We start from the raw sequence: 25799 nt of genomic DNA, 5'->3' as shown, positions 1-25799 counted from the left end.
CCCCAGGAAATGACTGTTCTGAGGGTGGGACTGGCTCCTCCGTGACCCGAAAAAAGGGGATTTTTGGTTTTGGTTCCTCTGTCTGAAGCTTTCACCTTCCAGAAAGGCCCGTGCCAGCAGCTGCTCCCAGGGGATTTCCAGCCAGGTGTAGAGAAGAAATAATTAAAAATTGAATAATAGTAATAAATTAGATTATAGCTGCAAGTCGCTGCTCTCTCCAAGCAAGGTGATGGGGCAAAGTGACAGCTCTTGTCTCTGCCTGCACCAGCCGAGAAAACTGAAATGCGAAGCAAAATATAAGGTGAAATTCATCCCCAAAAAATGGGATTTGAGGGTTCGGGAAGGGAGCCGTTTCTTCCTGGTGTCCCAGGATTCCTCAGAGTGTCCCGGTTTTGGCAGCAGAGGGGAATGGGCGCGGTTTGGGTTCTCACTTCCCTGCGATGGAGAAGTCACCAAGGACGCAGTGTCAGCACCGGAGCCTTTCGAGCTGATTTCAGCTAATTTGGATCGGAGACTCAGCCACGTCCTTTCAGGAAAGCCCCGAATCGCCTCAGCTGGCCGCGTTTCAGGGGTGACAACTCCCCTGTGTCCCTGCTGTCCCTCGTGTCCCTGCTGTCCCTCGTGTCCCTTCAGGGACTGTCACCCGGGGCAGAAATCAATAACGAATTATAGCCGTAATTATAAAATTCAAGAATCCCTCCAGGCTGCGGGGTTCTCTGAACGGACCGCACGGTTGGAGCAGTTTCGGGAAGGTCGGGATCGCCGAGGTGGGATTTGGGCCGGACCCAATTTGTGCTCCGCACGGGACGGGGACGGGCTGCGCTGGCTCTTTAAGGCACCGACAGGTGCGGCAGCGCCACACCGCGCGGGGGGGCGGGACCAGGGAGCTGAGTGACAGGGAGATTAACCAATGGAAAGGCAGAGCGAGAGGATCCAGCCAATGAGCGGGCGGGAATGGGAGGGGCGGGGCCGGGCTCGCTGAGGGGCGAAGCGGGGATCGGTCCCCGTTCGTCCCCGCTCGGCTCCGCTCGGACATGGCGAGGCGGGCGGCGGTCCCCGCTGGGCCCCTCGGGGACGATTTCTCCTTCGTGAGCCCGGTGGTCAAGTACGTGCTCTTCTTCTTCAACCTGCTCTTCTGGGTGAGTGCGGGGGCACCGCGACACCCCATTCCCGACGGACGCCCGGACCCTGGGGCTGTCCCCATCCCTGCACCCCGCTGGGACACCGCCATCCCCCGCATCCCCGGGGCCTCCCATCCCTGAGACCCCACCGGGACCCCAACGCCTTGGGATTGCCTCCATCCCTGAACCCTACTGGGATCCTATTGGGATCCCCCATCCCCAGCGATGCCTTATCTCTGTGACCCCCCAGCCCTTGGGGCTGTCTCCATCCCTGAACCCTTTTGGGATCCCCCATCCCCAGGGAGCCCCAAGCCCTTGGGACTGTCTCCATCTCTAAACCCTGGTGTGATCCTATTGGGATCCCCCCTCTCCAGGGACACCCCCATCCCCGGGGACCCCCAAGCCCTTGGGATTGCCTCCATCCCTGAACTCTTTTGGGATTCCCCATCCCCAGGGATCCCCCATATCTGGGACCCTTTAGACTGTCTCCATCCTTGAACTCTTTTGGGACTCCCCATCCCCAGGGACCCCCAGCCCTCTGTCAACCCCTGGACCTATTTTGGACCCCGCATTCCCGGGATCCCCCGACCCAGCTCCATCCCCAGGACCCCACAGGGAACTCCTTGACTTTGGAGCTGTCCCCACTCGGGATCCCTGGAGCCCCCAAACCCCAGCACCCCACCATGACCCCTCATTCCTGAGGGACTCCTGGCCCCTGGGAATGTCCCCATCCCTGAACCCCACTTGGGATACCCCATTCCCCGAGGGGTTTTGGGGTCCTTCGGATCCCCACCGCTTCCTGCCCCCACACAGGTGACAACCCCAGAGAGAGGGGGACAAAGGCTCCTCTTATCCCCAGCCCACTCCAGGGATGTCTCCTGCAGGGGAGCCGCAGTTTTCCATGTTTGGGGGCCTTTTCGATTTTTTTAATGTTTTGAGGGAATTTTATATTTTTTAGAAGTTTTATATTTTGAGTATTTTTTTATGTTTCGGAGACTTTTGTACTGCTTGGGAGGTTTGGGATTTTTTTAATATTTTGGGGCTTTTTAAATGCTTTTGCGGGGCTTTTTTTGCAGGGTTTTTTGCGCTTGTTTTTTGCGGGTTATTTCCGCGTTTGCAGTCTTACTTTTGAGGAAGTTTCTCGCTTCTGATAAACCACGTCCCTGTGTCCAGCCACGCGTAGAGGAACAGCGCTGGCGGGCGGGTGACCTCCCAGGGGGTGGGGACAGATGTGACCTCACGGGGGGGTGGGGACATGGTGGACACCGTGACAAGGGGAAACTGAGGCAGCTCGCCAGAGCCACCCCATTTGCATCCCTGACTCCGGGGGTCTGCAGGTGGGTGTGGCACGGGGGTGGTGACACCCCGGGGTCCCCTCTGTCCCTCTGCAGATGATCTCCATGGTGATGGTGGCCGTGGGGGTGTACGCCCGGCTGCTGAAGCACGCAGGTGAGCTGGGGGCCCTGGCTGGGACCGGGGGTGGTGGCCGTGGTGGCCGCGCTGGTGACAGCTGGCCGTGACAGAGGCGGCCATGGCGTGCCTGGCGGTGGACCCTGCCATCCTCCTCGTCATGGTGGGCGTCCTCACCTTCCTCATCACCTTCTGCGGCTGCGTGGGCTCCTTGCGGGAGAACATCTGCCTGCTGCAGGTGGTGAGTGCTGGGGACGCTGCTGGGGACGCTGGTGGCATCTCGGTGTCCTTCTCGTGGTGCCCTCACTGTCACAATTCCTTTTCCCACACAGTTCTCTGTCTGCCTGACCATCATCTTCCTCCTGCAGCTGGCGGCCGGCGTGCTGGGCTTTGTCTTCTCTGATAAGGTACTGGGGGGAGCAGTGGGGGCCTCGGGTGACCCCAGTCCTGTCCTGCTGGGGGACAGCCTGGCTGGTGTCCCCCCTGTTTGTCCCCAGGCACGGGGGAAGGTCAGCGAGATCATCAACGGGGCCATCGTGCACTACCGGGATGACCTGGACCTGCAGAACCTCATCGATTTCGGGCAGAAGGAGGTGACCAAGTGGGGGCTCTGCAGGGTTGGGGGGTCCCTCCAGTGGAGGAGGACTCTGGGAAACAGATTTGTAGGGGATTCTTAGAGCTTGACAGGAGGCTCACCTAGTCTTGTGTGTCTGTATGCAAATTGTGAGCTGAGAAATGCTGATTTGGAAATGCCACGGGATGGGACTGGCGTTGTTGAGAGACAAATGGGACTGGAAACAAGTTTCAAAGGATGGCCTTGCAAGTAACACTAGATACTTTCATCTTTCTACGTCTAGTATTATACAAATAATACTAGATATAGAAAGATGAAACTGTGAAGATAAAACTATGAAAGGTGGATTGTAGCAGGACCCATGAGGGGTAATTTTAGATGATTGGCTTTAAGGCATTTGCAGCACCATGTGGCAAAAGCTGATAGGCCAAAAAATGCTTATAATGGATTGTAATTAGATTGTGATGGCGTGAATTGTAACATCTGTACTGTCTCACCCCTCACATGAGAGTAAAAATAGAACAAAAGCTTTTAAAACACCTCTCAGTTGCCCCATCTCTAAGTCAGAAAAGGGCATAATCCCACAGAGGACGTCCCCATTCTGTGTCAGGCTGGAATCTGTGGGGTAGCACAGGCTGAGGCCATTGGATGGCTCTTCCAAGAGGATTTGATGTCCACTGTGATGTGCTGCCTGGGCAGGGGGAGAGCTGGGGGCACAGAGAGCCCTGAGTGTCCTGGGCTGGGGTCCCCTCCCTGCTGAGCCCCGTGCCCTGCCCGCAGTTCAGCTGCTGCGGGGGTGTCTCCTACAAGGACTGGTCCCAGAACATGTACTTCAACTGCACGGCCACCAACCCCAGCCGTGAGCGCTGCTCCGTGCCCTTCTCCTGCTGCCTGCACGACACCAGCCAGGTCAGTCCTGGGGTGGCCTCGGGGGACCCTGCGCCGAGCCTGCCCTGCCATCCCCTGGGGCTGTGCTGAGCCCAGAGCTGATGGCAACATATGGACCCTGTCCAACTTTGGGGTTTGGGTTCCCTATCCACACTCTGGGTTTGGGTTCCCCATCCCTCACTCTGGGTTTGGGTTCCCATCCCTCACTCTGGGTTTGGGTTCCCCCATCCCTCACTCTGGGTTTGGGTTCCCCATCCCTCACTCTGGGTTTGGGTTCCCTATCCACACTCTGGGTTTGGGTTCCCCATCCCACACTCTGGGTGTGGGTTCCCTATCCACACTCTGGGTTTGGGTTCCCCCATCCCACACTCTGGGTTTGGGTTCCCCATCCCACACTCCGGGTTTGGGTTCCCCATCCCACACTCTGGGTTTGGGTTCCCCCATCCCACATTCTGGGTTTGGGTTCCACATCCCTCACTCTGGGTTTGGGTTCCCCCATCCCTCACTCTGGGTTTGGGTTCCCATCCCTCACTCTGGGTTTGGGTTCCCCCATCCCTCACTCTGGGTTTGGGTTCCCCATCCCTCACTCTGGGTTTGGGTTCCCCCATCCCACCCTCCAGGTTTGTGTCCCCAAATTCACACTCTGTGTTTGTGTCCCCATCCCGCCTTCTGGGAATGGGACCCCCATCCCAACCTTTGTGTTTTGGGACTGCTGTGGTGAGCTGGGGGAGAATTCTCCCTCCCCAGAGCTGGAATTGGCTCTTTGGGCTGGCATGGGGACACTGAGGAAGGAGACACCCCACCAAGGCAAGGGCCAGAGCTGCTGGTCACCCCAGGGCTGTCCCCCAAGCACAGGGACCCCAGTGTGTCCTGTCCCCAGCCCCTCTGTGCTCTGTCCCCTGTGCCAGGCCGTCATCAACACCATGTGTGGCCACGGGATGCAGGCCAGGGGCTACCTGGAGGCCAGTGCCTTCATCCACACCAACGGCTGCATCGACAAGCTGGTCAACTGGACCCACAGCAACCTCTTCCTGCTGGGGGGCATCGCCCTGGGGCTGGCCCTGCCCCAGGTACGGGGGGAAAGGGTCTGTCCCAAGGCTCTGCTTTGTGGGGTTTCTATGGGGAGCTGTCCTAATGGCGGCTGATTGCGAGGTGGGGAGTGAGGATGGGATTTGGGGTGGGGAGGGATGCCAGACACGGGGGGTGTGGGGTGACACTGCCTGCTGTCGCTCAGTACCTCCCTCTCCCCTTCCTCTTCCTCCTTGTCCCCCCTCCCTCTTGCTCTTCCTTTCCCTTTATCTCTCTTTTCTCTTCTTCCTCTTTCCCCTCCCTCTCCCTTTCTCTCCCCCTTCCTTTTCCCCTTCCCTGTTCCCCTTCCCTTCTCCTCCCTCTTCCTCTCCCCTTCCTCTTCTTCCCCCCTTCTCCTTCCCCTTTGTCTTCCCTTTATCTCCCTTCCCCTTTCCCTCTCCCCATCCCCTCCTTCTCCATCTCCCCCTTCCTCTCCCCTCTCTCCCCTCTCTCTCCCTTTCCCCTCTCCCCTCCCCGCCCTCCCCTCCAGCTGGTGGGCATCGTCCTGGCGCAGCTCCTCATCAACCAGATCCGCGACCAGATCAAGCTGCAGCTCTACAACCAGCAGCACCGGGCAGACCCCTGGTACTGAGCGGCGCTGCCGGGCTCTGCGGGGATTATTCCCAAAGCCGGGATTCCCGCGGGGCTTCCCTGGAGAGGAGGGGATGCGGATCCGCCGTGGAGAACTCTGTGCCTTTGGCAGCCGGTGCTGGGCTCGGCCTGGAGGTGCCGAGCTGGAGCAGGAATCGCAGTCTGTGTCTGTCTGTCTGTCCGTGCCGCTGGTGCACAAAGCTTCGCAGTGGGATGTGCGTTCCTCCCCTCTCCCGCGTGTGCTGGAGGAGGACGTCTGTGTGTCTGTGTGTATGTCCGTGCACCGAGCTGCCTTCACCCCGGGCTGCGGGACTGGGGACATTCCCCCGCACGGCCCCGGGTGTCCGTGTCGCTGTCCCTGCGTGCGGGGACAGCCGAGGGGACAGTCGGTGCCGCTTCCTTTGGCTTTTCATGGACAATAAAGACACGAGGCCGGAGGCTCCGAGCTCTGCCAGGCTGCGCAGGGGACACCGCGGTGGCTCTGGGGACACACAGAGGCCACCCGTACCCTGTTGTGACCCCCCAAAACCAGGGGAAAAAGCGGCGCAGAGGCCTCGGAGGCCTGGCCTGCCTCTGGAGCTGTCGCAAACACGTGGGTGGAGTTTTTTGGGGTTGGGTTTAAGACTTTTTTTTTTTTTTTTTTCATTTAATTTTCTCTTCTGCTCAGGCTGGGTGGTCCCTCCCGCGGAGGGAGCCGGGATGCGGCCCGCCTCTTTGTGTGCGGGCCGGGAGCCTTCTCCCCATTAAAAAAAAAAAAAAAATCCCTTTTTGGGCTTTTTTCTCCTCAAAATCCACCTCATCCCCCCGCCAAAATGTCAATTCTTCCCCCAGAAGTGCTTGCTTCTCTGAGGAATGGCACCTCCCCGGGAAAAAAAAAAAAAAAAAAAAAAAAAAAAAAAAGTGATTTTTCCCCTCTGAAATTCACTTTTCTTCCCCTTAGAAGAGCTACTTCTCTCCCCAAAAAGCAAGTTGATTCTTAAGAAGTAGCTGTTCTCTAAAAAAGCGGGGTTTCCCCTCCAAAAAACCCCCTCTTTTCTCCTCAAAAAGCAACTTTTCTTCCTCTAAAAGGGACTTTATCTGAAAAAACCCAACTTTTCTTGCCTCAAAGGTGTCTTTTGTCCTTGCCAAACTGATTTTCCCCCACACAAAAGTAACTTTTCCCTTAAAAAAGTAACTTTCCTTCCCCCAAAAATGATTTTTCTTCCCTCAAACCCAACTTTTCTCCTCCTGAAAGTGGCTTCTTTTCCCCCAAAGAGAATTTTGCACCTCCAAAAAGTAACTTTTTTACTCACAAAAGCCTTTTCATCACAAAGGTATTTTATTTCACGGGGTGGGGGGGGGAAATGGAACTTTTCCCCTCACAAAATCGGTATTTTCCTCTTATAAAGTGATGTTTTTTGTCACAACAGTGACTTTTCACTTCCAAAACCGAGCCTTTTCTTCATAAGAATTAACTTTCCCCCTCACAAATAGCGACTTTTTCCTCACAAAAAGGGACTTTTCCCTCAGAAAAAAAGAACCTTTCCCTCACAAAAAGTGGCGCTTTTTTCCCCCTCAGGATTGAGTTTTTCCGCACAAAAAGGAACTTTTCCCTGAGAAGAAAAAAAAAGAGAATCTTTTCCCCACAAAAAGACACTTTTCCCTCACAAAGCCGTTTTGCCAGGGAGACTTTTCCCTCTCTTTTTAGCCACTTTTTTTTTCCCCTCACAAAAAGCGACTTTTTCCGCAGGGAAAAAAGCAAACTCTTCCTCAACGAAACGGACTCTTCCTCACGAGAGGAACTTTTTGCCTCATAAAACGGGAACTTCTTCCTCACACACACAAAACCCCACCAAAAATAACAAACAACCCAAAAAACTTCTCCCCTCACTTTCCAGCGACTTTTTCCTTACAAAAAGCGAGTTTTCCTCAGAAAAATGAAACTTTCCCTCACCGAAAGCGACTCCTTTCCTTGCGAGAGGAATTTTTTCCTCACAAAAACCAAAAACAAGCCCAAAAAAACCTTTCCCAAAACTTTCCAGCGCCTTTTTCCTCACAAAAAGCGAGTTTTCCTCAGGAAAAGAAACAAACTTTTCCTCACCGAAAGTGACTCCTTTCCTCTCGAGAGAAACTTTTTCCTCACAAAAAAAAAAAAAAAAAAAAACCAACAAAAACAAAACCCAAAACCCAACCAACCCAAAACCAACCAACCAACCAAAAAAAAAAAAAAAAAAAAAAAAAAAAAAAAAAAAAAAAAACACCCAAACGACAAGAAACTTTTCCCTCACTTTCCAGCGACTTTCCCCCCTCACACACACTGGCACACAGAAGAGCTCCTCTCCCCCTCACAAATGGCGTGCCGTACCCTCCGCAGCGCTGCCCCCGCGGTCCCTCCCTCAGCCCGCCCCGGCGGGGGGCGCGGGCCGGGCCGCGGGCGGCGGCGGAGGAGGAGGAGGAGCAGCGGGCCCGCTCCGCTCCGCTCCCGGCCGGCCCAACAAAAGGCGGCGGGGCCATGGCGGGCCCCTCGCCCCGCTGCCAGCCCCCTTAACCCCGGCCGAGCACCGCCGCGATGTGGCCGGGCCGCGGCGGGCGGCGCTGGGCTCTGGCGCTGGCCCTGGCGCTGGCTTTGGGAGGCCGCTGCCCCGCCGCCCACAACGCCTCGGCCGGGCCCCCGCGCTGCCGCCGCCCCGCGCCCTGCGAGCGCCTCCGCTTCGGAGCCTGCCTGGGCTCGGCGCTGCCCTACGCCGCCACCTCCACGCTGCTGGCCGCCGACTCCGCCTCGCAGGAGGAGGCACACGGGAAGCTGCTGCTCTGGTCCGGTACGGACGGGACGGCACCGGGAGAGTTGAGGGAGAGGCCCGGGATGGGGCTGGAGGGGGATGGGGAGCGCTGAAGGGAGGGAGCGGGGGAGCTTGGAGGGGGGTTTGGGTGTAGTGTGGGCGGAGTAGGGGTAGGTAGAGTATAGAAAAGTGTGTAGCAAAAGGCTGGGGATGAGTACAGTGTAGAAAACTTTATAGCAAAGGGCTGGAGATGAGTACAGTGTAGAAAACTTTATAGCAAAGGGCTGGGGATGGGTAGAGTATAGAAAACTGCATAGAGGGGGCTGGGGATGGGTACAGTATAGAAAAGTGCATAGCGAAGGGCTGGGGATGGGTAGAGTGTAGAAAAGTTTATAGAGAGGGGCTGGGGATGGGTAGAGTATAGAAAACTGCATCCAGGGGGGGCTGGGGATGGGTACACTATAGAAAAGTGCATAGCGAAGGGCTGGGGATGGGTACAGTATAGAAAAGTGCATAGCGAAGGGCTGGGGATGGGTACAGTATAGAAAAGTGCATAGTGAAGGGCTGGGGATGGGTAGAGTGTAGAAAAGTTTATAGAGAGGGGCTGGGGATGGGTAGAGTATAGAAAAGTGCATAGTGAAGGGCTGGGGATGGGTACACTATAGAAAAGTGCATAGCGAAGGGCTGGGGATGGGTACAGTATAGAAAAGTTTATAGAGAGGGGCTGGGGATGGGTAGAGTATAGAAAACTGCATCCAGGGGGGCTGGGGATGGGTACGCAATAGAAAAGTGCATCCAGGGGGCCTGGGAATGACTACAGTATAGAAAAATTGTAACAAAACATTGTAGATGGATATGGCGCAGAGGGCAGCAGTAGATTTGGGGTACAGGGGGTGGAAATGGGATAGCACAAGCCCAGGGGTGGGTGCAGTGTAGAAAACTATCATGGGGTACAGGGGATGGATGCAGTCTACATAGGAGCAGTGGGTTGGACCCAGAGATGGGTATAGTATAGAAAAGTGATTTAAAAAGGGACTGAAGATAGGTGCAGCAGAGGGGAGCAGTGTAGTGGGTGTCTGGGGATGGACACAGTACAGAAAACCATATAGCAGAGGAGTGGATATAATGAAACATGGAGGGGAGCAGGAGACTGGGGTTCAGGGTGTGGCGTAGAGGGAGAACACTACAGAACGGCCTCAGAGGTGGGTACAGTATAGAAAACTCTGCAGCAGGAGTCTGGGTGGGCTCATATAGAGGGGAGCAGGACAGTGAGAAGGAGGGCATGGGCGCAGAACAGATACTTGTATAGCAGGAGCCTGGGGATGGGTGCAGTATAGAAAATGGTGTATCAGGGGCTGGGGACATATAGAAAATGGTTTATCAGGGGCTAGGGGTGGGCATAGTGTGGACAAGAGCAGTATAGGGTGTACAGTATGGAGGGGCAGCCCTGGTGATGGGCACGGTGCCCCAGAGGCCCCACAAAAAGTCCCAGTGCCATGTGGGTGCTATGGGGACACCAAGATAGCCCTACAGAGGGGTTCCAGTGCCATGTGGGTGCTGTGGGGACATCAGGGGGTGGCCATGCTGGGGGTCCTGATGGTGCTGTCCCCTTCCCCCAGGCCTGCGCAATGCCCCACGCTGCTGGGACGTCATCCAGCCCCTGCTGTGTGCCGTGTACATGCCCAAGTGTGAGGATGGGCAGGTGGAGCTGCCCAGCCAGACCCTGTGCCAGGCCACACGGGCACCCTGCACCATCGTGGAGCGCGAGCGCGGCTGGCCCGACTTCCTCAAGTGCACCACCGACCGCTTCCCCGAGGGCTGCCCGGTACAGCGCGGGCATGGGGAGGGAGGAAAGGGGTGGTGTCGGCCAGCCTGGAAAAGGGAAGGATCCAGGGAGAGCTCCCAGCACATTCCAGGGCCCGAAGGGGCTCCAGGAGAGCTGCAGAGGGGCTGGGGACAAGGCCTGCAGGGACAGGACACAAGGAATGGCTTCCCACTGCCACAGGGCAGGGCTGGATGGGATCTTGGGAATTGGGAATTCCTGGCTGGGCTGGAATTGCCAGAGCAGCTGTGGCTGCCCCTGGATCCCTGGCAGTGTCCAAGGCCAGGCTGGACACTGGGGCTGGGAGCAGCCGGGGATAGGGGAAGGTGTCCCTGCCACAGTGGGGGTGACACTGGACAGGCTTTGAGGTCCATTCCTACCCAACCCATTCCATGATCCCATGGTGATTCCATGAAACCCAGCTGCCCCTTGCCCTCCACAGGGGACTGATGTCCATCTTGGCCACGAGGGTGGCTCCTGCTCCTCCTCTTGCTGCTGCTCCTCCTGCTGTTCTTCCTCCTCCTGCTCCTCCTCCTCCTCCTCACTGCCTCGTTTCCCCTCTGTCAGAACGAGGTGCAGAACATCAAGTTCAACAGCTCGGGGCAGTGCGAGGCGCCGCTGGTGCGGACGGACAACCCCAAGAGCTGGTACGAGGACGTGGAGGGCTGTGGCATCCAGTGCCAGAACCCGCTGTTCACCGAGAAGGAGCACCGCGAGATGCACGTCTACATCGCCGCCTTCAGCTCCGTCACCATCTTCTGCACCTTCTTCACCCTGGTGAGGCGCTCTTGGATTCCGAGTCCAAGATTCCCCTAATTAGGGTTTTTATTCCTTTTCAAAGTCCTGTGCCAGAGTTGGAAAGAAGAGTGGATCTTGAAAGGTGTTTATTAAGGTTTTTATCTGAAGGTCAGCACACCGCCCAACACCAGGCTTAGCACGCTGAAAAACACCACTGCCGAGAGCACGAGACCTGGTGTTCAAGGCCTCTTAAAGGTTTTTCTAACCCAATTAACTCTTGAAATGTACTGTATTTACAATTCTGTACCAATAATTACTACTAATTCTAGACACGTAATTCTCTATGTCACCTAAATTCTACCGATGTCTTTGTGCCATTGTCACAACCGAAGATGGAGTCGAAGAAGAAGAAGAACTTAGGATGCTGCCCAAAATTCTCCATCTTGCCTCTATCTACTTCCATTCTAAAAACCCCAAACTACAAATTTTCACCCCTGTGACAAATGAAACCACTATCTAATTTAAATTTTTGTTGTTCTCTTTTCATCCCTAAGTGTTGGCAGTTTTTCCCGTGGGCTAAGGTCAAAGGCAATGCTTCCCGGGGTCTCGGCAGGGGTCCCGGACCCCTCAGGGCAGTTTGAGGGGTTTTCCCAGTGCTCTGGACTCCAACAAGACACAGGCTCAAGGGGAGAGTGGGTTTGACCCACACTTCTGAAGGCCAGCCTTGCAGAAAAGTGGCTGTAATTAATTTGAGCCAGACTGCTGCTCCAAGCTGTTTTGTAAATCAGAAGGTGTAATAAAGAAAAAGTAACAAAATAACAAATGTTACAGAAAACGAATAAAAAGGCGCCCATAGGCGCATGAGAAATCCCTTGCACCTTGCCTACACCGCCTTGAAAGCCTGGAGTTTCTCTCTCTTTAGTACCTGACAGCTTAGGTGGGCTTCTTGGCCCCTGGCCCAATGAGATGAACAACAGACTCCGAGTTACATTCTCGGAGTCCAACCCGCACTTCTGTGCTGGCCCCGAGCCAATCTCTGTCAGAAGGGTACTGAAGTTTTAGGTAAACTTTCTAAAACATCAGAGCTAAACTGAAAACTTTTTCTCTATTTGGAAGCACCTGCTGGGTGTGTGGGGCACATAATACAGGGGAGGTGACCCCGGAAAGGTGACAAGGCAGGGAGCTGTGACTTTCTCCACCCCTCCAGGCCACCTTTGTCGCCGACTGGAGGAACTCCAACCGCTACCCGGCCGTCATCCTGTTCTACGTCAACGCCTGCTTCTTCGTGGGCAGCATTGGTTGGCTGGCACAGTTCATGGATGGCGCCCGCGACGAGATCGTGTGCCGGGCTGACGGCACCATGCGGCTGGGCGAGCCCACGTAGGTGTCACCTCTGTCCCCAGAGCTGTCCCCTGTCACCGAGGAGGGTGAGCCCTGACGCTCTTGCCTCTCCGCAGCTCCAACGAGACGCTGTCCTGCGTCATCATCTTCGTCATCGTCTACTACTCGCTGATGTCGGGCGTCATCTGGTTCGTCATGCTCACCTACGCCTGGCACACGTCCTTCAAGGCCCTGGGCACCACCTACCAGCCCCTGCTGGGCAAGACCTCCTACTTCCACCTCATCACCTGGTCCATCCCCTTCGTGCTCACCGTGGCCATCCTGGCCGTGGCGCAGGTAACGGGGCCGCCATCACGGGGGCGTGTCTCAGGGTGACAGGCACAGCCAGCTGACCCTGCTGTCCCCGTCACTGTCCTTGCCAGGTGGACGGTGACTCTGTCAGTGGCATCTGCTTCGTGGGCTACAAGAACTACCGCTACCGAGCCGGCTTCGTGCTGGCCCCCATCGGGCTCGTGCTCATCGTGGGGGGCTATTTCCTCATCAGGGGTAGGTGTGCCTCAACTCTAGGAAAGGGACCGGGGTCACCGTGGGTGTCCCCACACCCTGTGACCCCCTCACCCTCCCCTGCAGGGGTCATGACCCTCTTCTCCATCAAGAGCAACCACCCCGGGCTGCTGAGCGAGAAGGCGGCCAGCAAGATCAACGAGACCATGCTGCGCCTGGGTGAGGGCTTCATCCAGGGAACCGGGGTGGGAACGGGGACATTTTGTCCCCTCATGTCACACAGCCCCTTCCTGGGGTGCTGGCAGCGGGGGACAAAGCTGTGGTGGTGGTGGCACAGCACCAGTGTCACTGGAGTGTGGCTGAACTGAGGATAGGTGTCCCTCTTCTCTTCCAGGCATTTTTGGTTTCTTGGCCTTTGGCTTCGTCTTCATCACCTTTGGTTGCCACTTCTATGACTTCTTCAACCAGGCTGAGTGGGAGCGCAGCTTCCGGGAATACGTCCTGTGAGTGGGACAGGGACAGGGGGTGACAGGGACAGGGGGTGACAGGGACGCGGTGGCACCTCACTGCAGCAAGGACAGCCCCGTGTCCCCCAGCAGCAGTGCCACCACATCTCCAGCCACCCTGCAGAGCTGTGGGGTGTCCCTCCTCCTCACAGCCACTGTCCCCCGGGTGTCCCCACAGGTGTGAGGCCAATGTCACCATCGCCACGCAGACCAACAAGCCCATCCCGGAGTGTGAGATCAAGAACCGGCCCAGCCTCCTGGTGGAGAAGATCAACCTCTTCGCCATGTTCGGCACCGGTGTCTCCATGAGCACCTGGGTCTGGACCAAGGCCACCCTGCTCATCTGGAAGCGCACCTGGTGCAGGTGGGACTCCCAAGGGTGTTACCTCAGCTCCCTGGAGCCCTTCCTGGCCCATCCAGTGGGATGTTGGAGGACATTCCCAAATGTTTGTCCCTTGGCTTGATGAGCTGTGGGCTGGCAGCAGCTCGGGGATGGGGTGGCCTCTCCCATCTGGCATTTGTGGGACACCTCCATCCGCAGCCTGGTGTCCCCATCCAGAACGGGATGGGGAGCTGGGGAGGCTCCCTGTGCCCCCAGCTGTGCCTCTCATGTCCCCTCCATGTCCCCAGGCTGACAGGGCAGAGCGATGACCAGCCCAAGAGGATCAAGAAGAGCAAGATGATCGCCAAGGCCTTCTCCAAGCGCAAGGAGCTGCTGCGTGACCCAGGCCAGGAGCTGTCCTTCAGCATGCACACCGTGTCGCACGATGGCCCCGTGGGTACGTGCCCAGGCCAGGGGACATCTCTGAGGTCCCCAAAGTGCCCCCCTTGACCAGACCATCCTCCCCTGTCCCCGCAGCTGGCTTGGCCTTCAACATCAACGAGCCGTCGGCCGACGTGTCCTCGGCGTGGGCGCAGCACGTCACCAAGATGGTGGCCAGGAGAGGAGCCATCCTGCCCCAGGACATCTCTGTGACACCTGTGGCCACACCTGGCAAGTCCCTGGGGACCCAGTGGGGAATTTCTGGGGGGTGAACTGGGTTGGGGGTGTGCAGGGGGAAATGGGCCACTGAATAACGGAACCAGTATGGTTCCAACAGAAGCCATTGTTTCCATTCCATGTCAGATATAGATTCTAGGTCTGCTGTCCACGTGGGCATCTCTGGGTTGGCTCAGCTGCTTCTTTCTGAGGCAGGCACACATTCTTCAGGACGTCCAATTGGTCAAGCGTCCATCCTCACGTTGTGCTTCCCCTATCCAGGGTTTACATTTTTTGCAGACATTTTCTCAGGCTCTCTGATCTTACTTTCAACCCTGTCGTTTTCTCAGTAACCTTGATGAATTCCTGAGAGCTCTAACAACAAAACTGCAGGTGGTTTGATAAGATTACTCACAAGCAAGTTGGCTGGTGCATCACAATGGCGTTATATATATACAGGGAGGCAGACCTGGGGGGTGGTGGAGGGGCACAGGTGGGACATTTGTCCACTCACAGCCACCTCACGTCCCCCAGTGCCACCAGAGGAGAGGGCCAACCTGTGGGTGGTGGAGGCCGACGTGTCCCCGGAGCTGCAGAAACGCGGCGGCCGCAAGAAGAAGAGGAGGAAGAAGAAGAAGAAGGAGGTGACCCCAGACCCCGAGCGCTGCTTGGGGGGCTCTGGGCTGAGCTCTGTCCCTCGCCTGCCCCGCCTGCCCGCTCAGCCCTGCCTGGTGGCTTTTGTCCCCGATGTCCTGCCGGCCGTCCAGCCCCGTGCCACCTTCCCCGGCCGCAGAGCCGACGTCCTGCACGTCATCAGCAACCCCTTCTGCCCCGAGAGCGGCGCTGAGCACGACGGCGCCGGGCGCTGGCAGCACAACGGCGGCCCCCTTTGGGCCCCCCTGCCGCAGCCCGGCGTGCCCAGGACTCAGGGTCAGCGGGCAGCGCTGGCCCCCATCCACTCCCGGACCAACCTGGTGGAGGCGGAGCTGCTGGAGCCCGATTCGGACTTCTGAGGCGCCGGCGGGGTGGGGACAAGGTTGGGGTGACGCCCCGAAGGGGAGGGGACACCACAACCCGCCGGGATCCGTCCCAAATCTTCCATCAGCCTGATTGCGTCCGAGTCTTCCCCTTGGAGGATTCACGTCCAGCCTGGAGAGGTTTTTGGGATTCCCTCCGGCATCACCGTGAGAAAGGAGCTGTCAGTGGGACAAGCCCCAGCTCCCAGAGGGATTTAAGGACCAGGGGGACACAGCCTAGATCAGGGTAGATTTTTTTGGGGCAGCTCTGCCCCAGCCACGGCTAGAGGTACGTAGAGCTCACCCCCCACTTGTGCCAATAGCGATTTTTAAAAAAAAAAAAATTCTGCTTTTTTGTTTGTTTGTTTTTTACTGTTTGTAACGTGACAGGGACGTGGTGGTGCCTCTGCTCGGGGTGAGCCCAGTCAGGGGCAGCAGCAGCATCCCTGGTGCCTGCCCCTATTTTGGGTTCCCTTCAGAGACCCCAAAGTGCCTTCCAGCTCCCCAGAGAGCTGAGCCAGACCCGAATCAGGATTAGTGGGGTGGCAGCACCAGGGAGATGGGATGGGAAGCACCTGGGGCGCTCCTGAGCAAAAAAAATAAAGCCCAAAAAACCTCGGGGTGCTCGAGGTGGATCAGGGTCAGCAACCCCCAGAGCAAAGCTTTTTTTATTATTTTTTTAGGATAAAAATAAAATAAAAATAAAAAATAAAAATCAAGTCACAGCAAACCCAGCAGAGCCCTGAGGCAGGAGGGCTCCAGTCCCTGCTGGTGTTTGGATTTTCCCTGGTTTTTATTAAGTCCTGGTAGGCTCCTGGCTTTTTATTTTATTTTATTTTATTTTTGCTATCCCAGTGACCTCCACAGGTTCATTTTTGCTATGTAAAGAAAAAAAAAAACAACCTACCCTCCTGTATCAGTATTAAATTTACAGATTTTCAATCCCAGTGGCTGCTCTGGGCTCTTTTGGGGAGGGATCCGTGTGGGAAAACATTTTGGGGGTGGGGGTTGTCCTTTCTCCTAAAAACTCTCGTTCCTTAAAAACTGCCTTAGCGTGTTTTAAACCACTTTAAATCACCCTAAAATCTGCTTGAAAGTGTTTCAAACCACTTTAAAACGCCTTAAAACTGCTTTAAAGTGTTTCAAACTGCTTAAAATTACCTTAAAAACTGCTTGAAAGTGTTTCGAAACGCTTTAAAACGCCGTAAAAACTGATTTTAAAGTGCTTTGAACCCCCCCGTTCCACCTGCAGTTGGGAGCTCTGGGGGGCTGGAAGTGTCCTCAGGTGCTGTGGGGACACAACTGGGCAGTTTTGGGAACAAACTGGGAGCACTGGGAGGGCCCTTTGCCAGCAGGTGGCACCACGGGCTAAAACATCCCCTCGAATTTGGGGCTGCCCAAAATGTTTTGGGGGGTTGCTGGGTGGGGTCTCACTGCGGCATCCAGAGTTTCCCACGGTGCTGGTGCTTTTTTCGAGGGGGGAAAAATGCTGCTTTTGGAAAAGACCCTTTTGTTTTGTTTTGTTTTGTTTTGCTTGAGAGCCGTGCAGCTGCAGGCTTTGGTTATCCTGCGAAGCAGACCCTGAAATTTAGGTGGAATTGGTCAGCGAAAATTACATTTTTGTTTTGTGGGGTTTTTTTTGGGCTGACCCTGCTCCAGAGTCAAAGCTGGATTGTCCAAAATGAAACAAAATATTTCTTTTTATCTCCCCCTTTTTTTTTTTTTTTTTTTTTTTTTGGGGGGGTAGCTTTTTTCTCATTCTATATTTTATTTTGTGGCTTTCTTGGTTAAAAACTGAGTTTTAACCCAACTATTCCTTAAAGATTTGCCATTTTGAACCAAAAAAACGCCCAATATTTTAATTCTGGAAGCGGCAGGAGATGGGCTGGCCACGTCACATCCCCTCCCAAAAAACCCACCTTGATTTGGTGCAGAAAGAGAAAAATTTTAAGGAAGAAAATCAAATCCCCCCCCAGTTTGCCAAAATCCAGGAAATTTCCCTGAAATATCCTTAGGGAAAAGCTCCAACATTCCCATGGGAAGCACAGAGGGTCACACATCTCCCAACACCTCTCCAGAGGTTTCACTGAGGGGAAAAAAAATGGGGAAATTTGGCTAACATTCCCTACGGATTCACTTTTTCCCTATGAATTCGCTGAAGCACTGAATGTCCAGGGAGGAATGTTGGCATTTTCCACCCATCCTGTGGGAATTGAAAAGGATGAATGGTGCAGCCTGGTCACGGGGATGTTGCCAGGAGGGAATTGATGGCTGCAGAGAAAATGGGATTGCTGGCATAAAATGGCAAAAAAATCACCCAGAAATCATCCAAAAATCATCCAAAAATCGTCCAAAAATTGTCCGAAAGAATCAAATGGCAAAAAAACCACCCCAAAATCACCCCCAAATCGTCCAAAAGTCACCCCAAAATCATACAAAAAAATCACCAAAATTCCAATCAGTGCACCAGAGGAGCAATTAGAAGGGATGATGTTACAGTGTGGTATTGATCTCCAGTTTGGAGATATATTTTATATAAATCCTGACAAAATCACAATTCTCTGCTGGCTTCCAGGAGGGTGCTGGAGCCTTAAAGAATTGGAAAAACTTCCCATAAATCGATTTCCCCCCACCCCAGATTTCCAGACAAAAAGCAATCCCAGGCTGGTGTCAGGGAGCGAGGGAAGGAGCCAGCCCCGAGCTGCCTGCTTCTCACAGAGCCTCAATTGTTGGAGCCTCCCTCCCCAAACAGCCTCTCCCTTTTCTCTCCTGATATCCCTTGTTTTCCCAGATAAACCCCAGACCAACAGCCCGGAGCTGGGATAAGCTCTGTGTGCTCACCCTGATGGTAAAATCACCACCAGGAGTTTTTAGGGGTGTTGGGAGCAGGACAGGGCGGGTTTTTTTCCCCCAGGAAAATCCTGTCCCAGCCTCCAGATTTTGGGAATATCCTGGAAAAGGGGAGGGAGGTCACAGGCTGAGCCAGGTGGGCTCAGGGACAGGAGTTTGTCTTGGTCAAAACAACCCTGGTGGGTTTTTGTGGGATCTGTGGCACCAGGAAATTATGAATTCTGGAGGATTTTTCCATGTCTGGGGCAGCACAAGCTCCTTTCTTCAGCATAGGATCAAGCTCAGGATTTTGCCTTGCTCAAAACAACCTGGTGGGTTTTTTTTGTGGGACCTGTGGCACCAGGAAATGATAAATTCTGGAGGATTTTTCCATGTCCAGGGCAGCACAAGCTCCTTTTAGCAGTTGAAGATCAGGCTTGGGATTTTGCCTTGGTCAAAACAACCTGCTGGTTTTTTTTTTTTTTTTTTTTTTTTTTTTTTTTTTTTTTTTTTTTTTTTTGTGGGATCTGTGGCACCAGGAAATGATAAATTCTGGAGGATTTTTCCATCTCCAGCTCGGCACAAGCTCCTTTTTTCAGCAGACGATCAAGCTCAGGAGTTTGCCTTGCTCAAAACAACCTGGTGAGGTTTTTGTGGGATCTGTGGCACCAGGAAATGATAAATTTTGGAGATTTGTTTTTTCTCCATCTCCAGGGCAGCACAAGCTCCTTTCTTCATCAGAGGAGCAGGGACGGGACTTTGCCTTGCTCAAAACAGCCTGGTGGGATTTTTGGTGGGCGCTGAGATGATAAATTCCGGAAGATCTCTCCATCCCAGGTCAGCACCATCTCCTCCCCTGGGAGGAACCGCGGCGCTGCAGGAGCCGCGACTTTTCCCGGTCTCGATGGAAGGGGAGGGAACGCGGCTCCGGCTTCAAATCCCTCCCACGGCGACTTCCAAAGAGTTCGCGTTTCAAAGGCCCCTCCTGAGGCTGGAATCAGCCCCGAGGCGGAGTTTTGTGATCCCGGAAAGAGAGGGAGGGATTCAGATCCTGATTCTGCTTCTGCTGGAAAGTTTTAGTCTGGTGAGGTGGGGAATTTTCCTCGTCACATTCCGGGCACGCAGGGATGCGCTGCTTTTCCTTTAATTCCAAGCCCCTCTGGAATTCCTGCCCCTCTCCAATGATTCACAGCCTTTTCCTCCCTGAAATCCTCCTCCAGCCTCTGAGGTTCTGCTTCCTGCTATCCTGTCCCTCCCGATTTTTGGGGAGGTTTCTGTGGATTCCTTCTCTCTAGCTCATCCCAAACACCGAGCTCGCCCAGGGCTTCAAAACTGGACGCTTGAGGATTGGAATTGACACTTGAGAATTAGTTAAGCTCTCAACCCACCAACAGTTCCAAGTTCTGCTCTCAGGGCTGGTCTCAAGAAATATCAATAATGAAAGGATGGGTTTGCACTCCTTAGGAGGCACATTCCTGAAGAAGAGGATTTAGGAGAGGTGGTTTATTAACCAGTTTGTGCCTGCAGACAGAGCTCTGTGGGAGGACAGAAAGTCCCAGGTTTTTGGATGACGCTTTCCCCATGCCAGGATGTTTTGGCTCTTCATTTCCATGTTTTCCTGGAGGATAAACACACCAGGCCGTGGGGATCTGCCTGGCCAGGCCATGGCTCTGTGGGGACACCAAGTCCTGTGACTGAGTCAGAGAAGAGGCAAAGGAGCTGGGAAGGGTCTGGAGCCCCAGGAGAAGCTGAGGGAGCTGGGGAAGGGGCTGAGCCTGGAGAAAAGGGGGAGCAGGGGGGACCTTGTGGCTCTGCACAAGTCCCTGCCAGGAGGGGACAGCCGGGGGGTCGGGCTGTGCTGCCAGGGAACAGGGACAGGAGGAGAGGGAACGGCCTCAGGCTGGGCCAGGGGAGCCTCAGGGTGGATTTTAGGGAAATTTCTCAATGGAAAGGGTGGTTTGGCACTGGAAATGCCCAGGGAGGTTTGGAGCCTTCATCCTTGGAGATGTCCAAGGAAGGCCTGGATGTGGCACTCAGTGCTCTGGGCTGGTAATTTAAGGTGGGGATCAGGCACACTCTCGATGGTCCTGAAGGTCTTTTACCACCTCAGTGATTCTGCCCATTCTGTGCCAGGCGGCTGACACACTGAAAATTCACCAAAACGTGAAAAAAGAACCAAACGCCCTCACGGAGCGGGTGGCCCCGCGTAAACTACAACTCCCACCACCCCCCGCGCGGCCCCGCGAGAAGGCGTGGCGCGGCGTGGCGCCGCAGGGGATGCCGGGAGCCGTAGTCGCCACGAGGCGGAGCGCGGGCGGGAGGACTGCATGTCCCGGCCTGCAGTGCGGCGCGAGGGCGGCGGGGCGGAGCGGGGCGGGGCCGGCGGCCCTGAGGGAACCGGAGCCGGAGCCGAAGGAGAAGCAGAAGGAGTCCGCGGCGATGTCGGTGCAGGTGGCGGTGGCCGCGCCCGCCGTGGAGCTGAAGGAGCTCGGCGGCCCCATGGACAAGGCGGCGGGGCCGCCGTGCGAGCCTGTGGGCGCTCACGCAGCGGGGCACGGCGTGGCGGCGGCGCCCGCCTGCCCCGTGCCGGGCGCCGAGCGTGAGGCGGCCCCGGCCCCCTCCGCCGAGCGGCCTCCGGGCAGCGGCTGCCCCGGGCTGTCCTCGGCCGCCGGGCTGTCCTCGGCCGCCGCCAAGGTGCCGCAGGCTTCGGCCATGAAGAGGAGCGACCCGCACCACCCTCAACACCGGCACCGCGACGGCAGCGACAGCGGCGGCGCCGCGGCCGAGGCGCTCGTGAGCCCCGACGGCTCCGTCACCGAGGCGCCGCGCACCGTCAAGAAGGTAACGGGGGCGACGCCGGGAGCTGCCCTGGACATCCCCACGGGCACAGCCCCGCGGCGGGGACGGGGAACCGGCCCGGGGGCTCCGGGATCCGGCGCTGCCGCCGGCGGGCAGGGGCCGGCCCGGTGTGGGGGTCCCCGGTGCGCCGGAGCTGTCGGTGACCCCGAGGTGCTGCCGTGGCCGCGGGCCTGCTCCAGGGCTGTGGCTGCGGTTTGGGGATGTGTTCTGCCGGGTGTGAGGGTCTGTCTGCCCCTTGTGCCCCGCCGTGTCTGTCCAGTGGGGACGTGTGGGGTGACACTGGGTGCCTTTACACCCCATTCCCACACCTCCAGGTGACAGTGGGTGCCTTTACACCCCACTCCTGCACCCTTAGGTGTCACTGGGTGCCTTTACACCCCGTTCCTGCACCCCCAGGTGGCATTAGGTGCCTTTACACCCTGTCCTATCGCCCTGAGGTGACGCTGGATGTGTTTACACCCCGTTCTTGCACCCCGAGGTGACACTGACTGTGTTTACACCCCGTCCTGCACCCCGAGGTGCCTGTGGGAAGTGCAGTGTGTGATCTCCGGGGTGTGTGTGGGTTCACTCCAGGTTCAGGTTCCCGGGGTTATCTGGGGATTGTGGATAAGATAAAAATGTCCCGGGAGCCGTTGGTGATGTTGGCACTCCTGCAGGGCTGGGTGTGTCCCTGCTGGGCTCTGTCAGGGTGACTTTTGGGGGTGCCTCTCTCCCATGGGTGCCCCAGCCTGGCTGTGACCCTGCAGCTGCGCCCCAAAAGTGTGTGGAGCTCTGGATCCTGGTGGGTCTCCATCTCCTCAGGTGGGCACAGCCATGGACACAGATCCTCCCTGGGGCAGGGGGTTGTGTGGACTCTGCCGTGGGTGTAAGGAAATAAATGCACATTTCCCCAGTTTTTTAGTGCCTGGCATCCTTCCTGTTGGAAATCTCAGGAGAAGGAGTTGTCCCCTGTTGAACCTTTTGGGGGAATGTAGGGAAAGAAGTGTCCGTGTCCTAAAGGAGCCTCCCACTCCATGAAACTTTGGGGTGAAGACTTCACCTCTCCTACTGATGGACTTTCACCCTCTTTTGGGATTTCTCTAAAATTTCTTTTCTACCTCATGAAACTTTGGGGTGACCACCTGACCTCCCCTACTGATGGACTTCCACCCTCTTTTGGGGTTGCCTTAAAATTCCCTCACCCTTAGGAAGTCCCAGGGTGAGGGGGTTTGTCTCCATAAATGTGATTTCCTTCTCTCTGGCTTCCCTGAACTTGCAGTTTCTCCTTGGTAGGAGCACAAGGATCTAAGGTTTTTTCATCCCCCTAAAGTCTCTCCTGAGGGGGTTCTGTTGCTCAGTAAAGGAATTTTTTTTTTTCCCTCTGAGATCCTGGCTCTCATCCCCAGTGTTTGGAATCCTTTCCCTTTGATATCCTAATCCCAAGCTCTATTTTTGGAGACCCTCGAGGCACCCTTATTTCTCCTCAAATGTTCTTAAACCCTTCATCCTACTCAATCTCCATTCTTTTCTGGGTTAAACCACAAAAAAAGAGGATTTTTAAAAAAAAAAAAAAAAAAAAAAAAAAAAAGGTGGACTGGGAATGGGGTCATCACCTGGAACAGCTCCAGACCTTCATCACTCCCTGGAGCAGAGCCAGGGATCCAGGAGAAACCCTGGAATTCCACATGAGGAGCTCCCAGCTGCCTCCTGTGTCTGTCTGGGAGTATAAAATGTTCCTTTTCCTCCTTTCCTCAGCCATTTCAGCAGGTTCCAGCCCCTCAAACCAGGCCTTTTGTTCACCACATCCACACCCCCAGGTCCTCTCATCCTCAGCAGGACTCCTGGGAAGAAATAACGTTCGATATCCTCGTGTCATTGAAATAAAACTCGGGTTTTGGGAGCTGTCAAATTGTCCCCAGGCCCATGTAAAACTGGGCAGGTGGAGCTGAAGCATCTGATGAAAGGAGGTTTAGGATAAAAATAAGATTTTTATTTTTTTTTCTCAGATCCAACAGAATTTTACTGACATAGAGGTAAAAGTCTAATTAAAACAGATGAAATTTGTAGTGGAACTGTGATTCTTAAAAGTCTTTGGTAGAAAGAAAATCTGTAATTTTTTTTTTCTTGACTGGTTTGTAGAAAAATACTTTTTCTTGTTGTGGTTTTTTTTTTTTTTTTTTTTTTTTTTTTTTTTTTTTTTTTTCCCTTGCCTTGGAATCCTAACACCCATCCTTGAGTGCCAGTGAATTGTGATTTTCTGAGACAAAAAAGAGTTCCCAGAAAGTTGCAGGGACTCTTTTTTTCCTCTAGTAAGTACCACTCTCATTTTAAATCTTTTTCTCTGTCATTTGAGCATTTTATTTCTCCGTCTGCCTTTAGATGTTCTCATTTGTGTTTTACCTTCACAGGGTGTAAAATAGGAATAATAGCTGGGGGTAGATGATATTTTTATATGAATTTATATGCACACAGTATAAGTGGTGCTGGCCTTTTCTCTGCCACCTGCAGAGAGATCAAATCTCAGAGGAAAATCCCTGGAGTTTTCATTCCTTTTGGATTCATGCTGGAATTCCACATCGCTGAGGTGAAATTGGATTTTTACAGTTGACTCCGTGCCTGAGGTGTGGGATGAAGGTCCCAGATCTTCTCATGACCTTCAGTCCTTGCCTTGTGGGGTCGGGGAGGAGCTGGGAATGGAGAGGGAGCTGGAAAATCCCCTCCAGGATTTGGGGTGAACCCAAGGGCTGAGGAACAGCTCCGGGTGTTCCCAGCTGGGAGTCAGGTCCTGAGTCACCTGGGTTTGCTCCATTTGGGGGTTTAATGGTGCTTTGATGATGAGGTGGTCACTCACCACTTTAGGGGCTGCTGATTTTGGGGTTTTAGTGGTGTTTTGATGATGAAGTGATCACTCACCAGCTTTAGGGGCTGCTGGTTTTGGGGTTTTAGTGGTGCTTTGATGATGAGGTGATCACTCACCAGCTCTGGAGGTGGTGGCTGCTGGTGTTGTGTTAGTTCTTAGAGCATTCCCAGATCCCAGCAGCTGAGAGTCGCAGAACTTCTGGAAATCCTGTTATCAGGGAGGGGGGAGCCTTAATTAAGACTCCCAGACTAATTAACTGGGCAATCTCAATGCTGTCATGACAAGTCTGTGCCCCTTTCTTCAGCTGAGGGAAGAATCACAGGGTGGGTTGGAAAGGACGTTGAAGCCCGTCCAGTTCTCAGCTCTGCCACAAGAAAAACTTGGATTTAAACAGGTTCAGCTCATGATTTAATGGTTGTGAAGTGACAATTCTGTGCCCTTTTCATCAGCTGAGAGAAGAATTGTGGCTTGGGTTGGAAGGAACCCTAAAGCCCATCCAGTTCTGACCCCACAAGAAAAACTTTGATTTTATTGATTGAATTCTTCAGCTGAGAGAAGAACCGTGGGTTGGGTTGGAAGGGACCTTGAAGCCTGTCCTGTTCCTACTCCTGCCACAAGAGAAACTTGGATTTAATCAGATTCAGGTCTTGATTTAATGGTTGTGAAGTGACAGCTCTGTGCCCATTTCTTCAGCTGAGAGAAGAATCGTGAGGTGGGGTGGCTTGGGTTGGAAAGGACCTTCGAAACCATGCAGTTCTGCCCCCTGCCACCAGAAAAAGTTCAATTTAATCAGATTCAAGTCTTGATTTAATGGTTGTGAAGTGACAGTTCTGTGACCTTTTCATCAGCTGAGAGAAGAGTCACAGGGTGGATTGGGTTGGAAGCCAACCTTAAAACCCATCCAGTTCTGACCCCTGTCACAAGAAAAACTTCAATTTAATCAGATTAAGCTCTTGATTTAATGGCTCTGGGACTTCTTGCCCCCCACACTGGGAAGGTTAAACCCCAACAACTGGCGAGTTTCCTATTAAGCAAACACCAACCTACAAAGCAAAAGGTGATTTTTTTTCATTTTTTTTTTTTTTCCTCCGTGTCCCAGCTGCTCTGCAGCAAACCCAGCAGCCTGCTCGGCTTTCCAGCTGTGTTCTTGTGCTCCTTGCCGTGATTAAAGGCGAGAGGTGGGGGTTTTTTTTGTGCTGGGAAGGGATTGATTTTGCCGGGGCTGTTGATTCATTTCGTGGGCGCTGTTCTCTGTCTTTGCCGACGCCTCCGCAGCGCCTTTTTGTCACCGTGTCACCCGTGCGCCGCTAACGAGGTGCCACATCCTCGTGTCACGGCTCTAAACCCTCCGGAAAAAAAAAAAAAAAAAAAAAAGAAACCAACCCAAAAACTTCCCCCTCGAGGGGTGAAATTGCCGAGTGGAGGGAATTCCATCCCGAGAAATTCCTGCTGCTCGCCGGGCTGGCACAACCCACCTGACGGCGGGAGGTTTTTTGTTCTGCTCAGGAAATCAAATTACTCTCATGTGGCTCCTCTAAACGACGCCTCTGACCTTGCTTCCCGGCGGATTGCGCTGCCAGCAAAGGCTGCCCTTCTCCCGGGGAAATTCCCACGGGCGTTTTAAAGGCAGAGGGATGAGGGGGTTCGGGGCTCCGTTAAGGAATGTTAGAAACGCGGATTATAAGTTTGGCTTTTCCCAGATATTAGAATGAATGCTACGTGTATAACTGGGCTGTATTGTGTTTTATTAGTAGAGTTAAGAAAAGTGATGAGTGTATTTTCTGATTGTGGTACAGTGTAAATAATAAAAGGACTGGGTTTTTGGTTTTTTTTTTTTTCTTCTTTGGAACGTCTAAGCTGACCAAGCCAAAAACTGTGGGGAAAGGTTGTCACCTTGCCACCCTGCATAAATAACCTGCGAACTTTGTGTTTTCTTATCCAAACAAAAATAACCA

General features: G+C 54.4%; 3 protein-coding genes and 1 long non-coding RNA gene across 4 annotated transcripts in view; all 4 read left to right on the top strand.

Moving 5' to 3' along the window:
- Positions 1–1006: 1006 nt before the first annotated feature.
- Positions 1007–6241, top strand: TSPAN33 (tetraspanin 33). Its single transcript, XM_066318918.1, has 8 exons — positions 1007–1139; positions 2513–2570; positions 2645–2772; positions 2864–2938; positions 3029–3124; positions 3886–4014; positions 4902–5063; positions 5552–6241. Exons 1-8 carry the CDS (start codon positions 1035–1037, stop codon positions 5651–5653), a joined length of 855 nt encoding a protein of 284 aa, XP_066175015.1. The 5' UTR covers positions 1007–1034; the 3' UTR covers positions 5654–6241.
- Positions 6242–8065: 1824 nt separating this feature from the next.
- On the top strand, positions 8066–16264 carry SMO (smoothened, frizzled class receptor). Its single transcript, XM_066318917.1, has 12 exons — positions 8066–8450; positions 10031–10236; positions 10801–11010; positions 12179–12351; positions 12429–12648; positions 12735–12858; positions 12943–13035; positions 13211–13319; positions 13501–13686; positions 13953–14101; positions 14182–14316; positions 14836–16264. Exons 1-12 carry the CDS (start codon positions 8201–8203, stop codon positions 15312–15314), a joined length of 2334 nt encoding a protein of 777 aa, XP_066175014.1. The 5' UTR covers positions 8066–8200; the 3' UTR covers positions 15315–16264.
- Positions 16265–20511: 4247 nt separating this feature from the next.
- The window catches only part of AHCYL2 (adenosylhomocysteinase like 2), a 65841-nt gene continuing 60553 nt past the window's right edge, over positions 20512–25799 (top strand). The window contains exon 1 of the mRNA XM_066318909.1: positions 20512–20987. Within this exon, the coding sequence (XP_066175006.1) occupies positions 20586–20987 (402 nt within the window). The 5' untranslated portion in view covers positions 20512–20585. The remainder of the gene's footprint in view (positions 20988–25799) is intronic.
- On the top strand, positions 23185–25193 carry LOC136361179 (uncharacterized). Its single transcript, XR_010743595.1, has 2 exons — positions 23185–23782; positions 23844–25193. It is a non-coding gene; the product is annotated as an uncharacterized lncRNA (long non-coding RNA).

This window comes from Sylvia atricapilla, chromosome 5 (genome assembly GCF_009819655.1).
Source record: "Sylvia atricapilla isolate bSylAtr1 chromosome 5, bSylAtr1.pri, whole genome shotgun sequence".
Taxonomy (NCBI): Eukaryota; Metazoa; Chordata; class Aves; order Passeriformes; family Sylviidae; genus Sylvia; species Sylvia atricapilla.
This window is presented reverse-complemented; position numbering and strand designations above follow the sequence as displayed.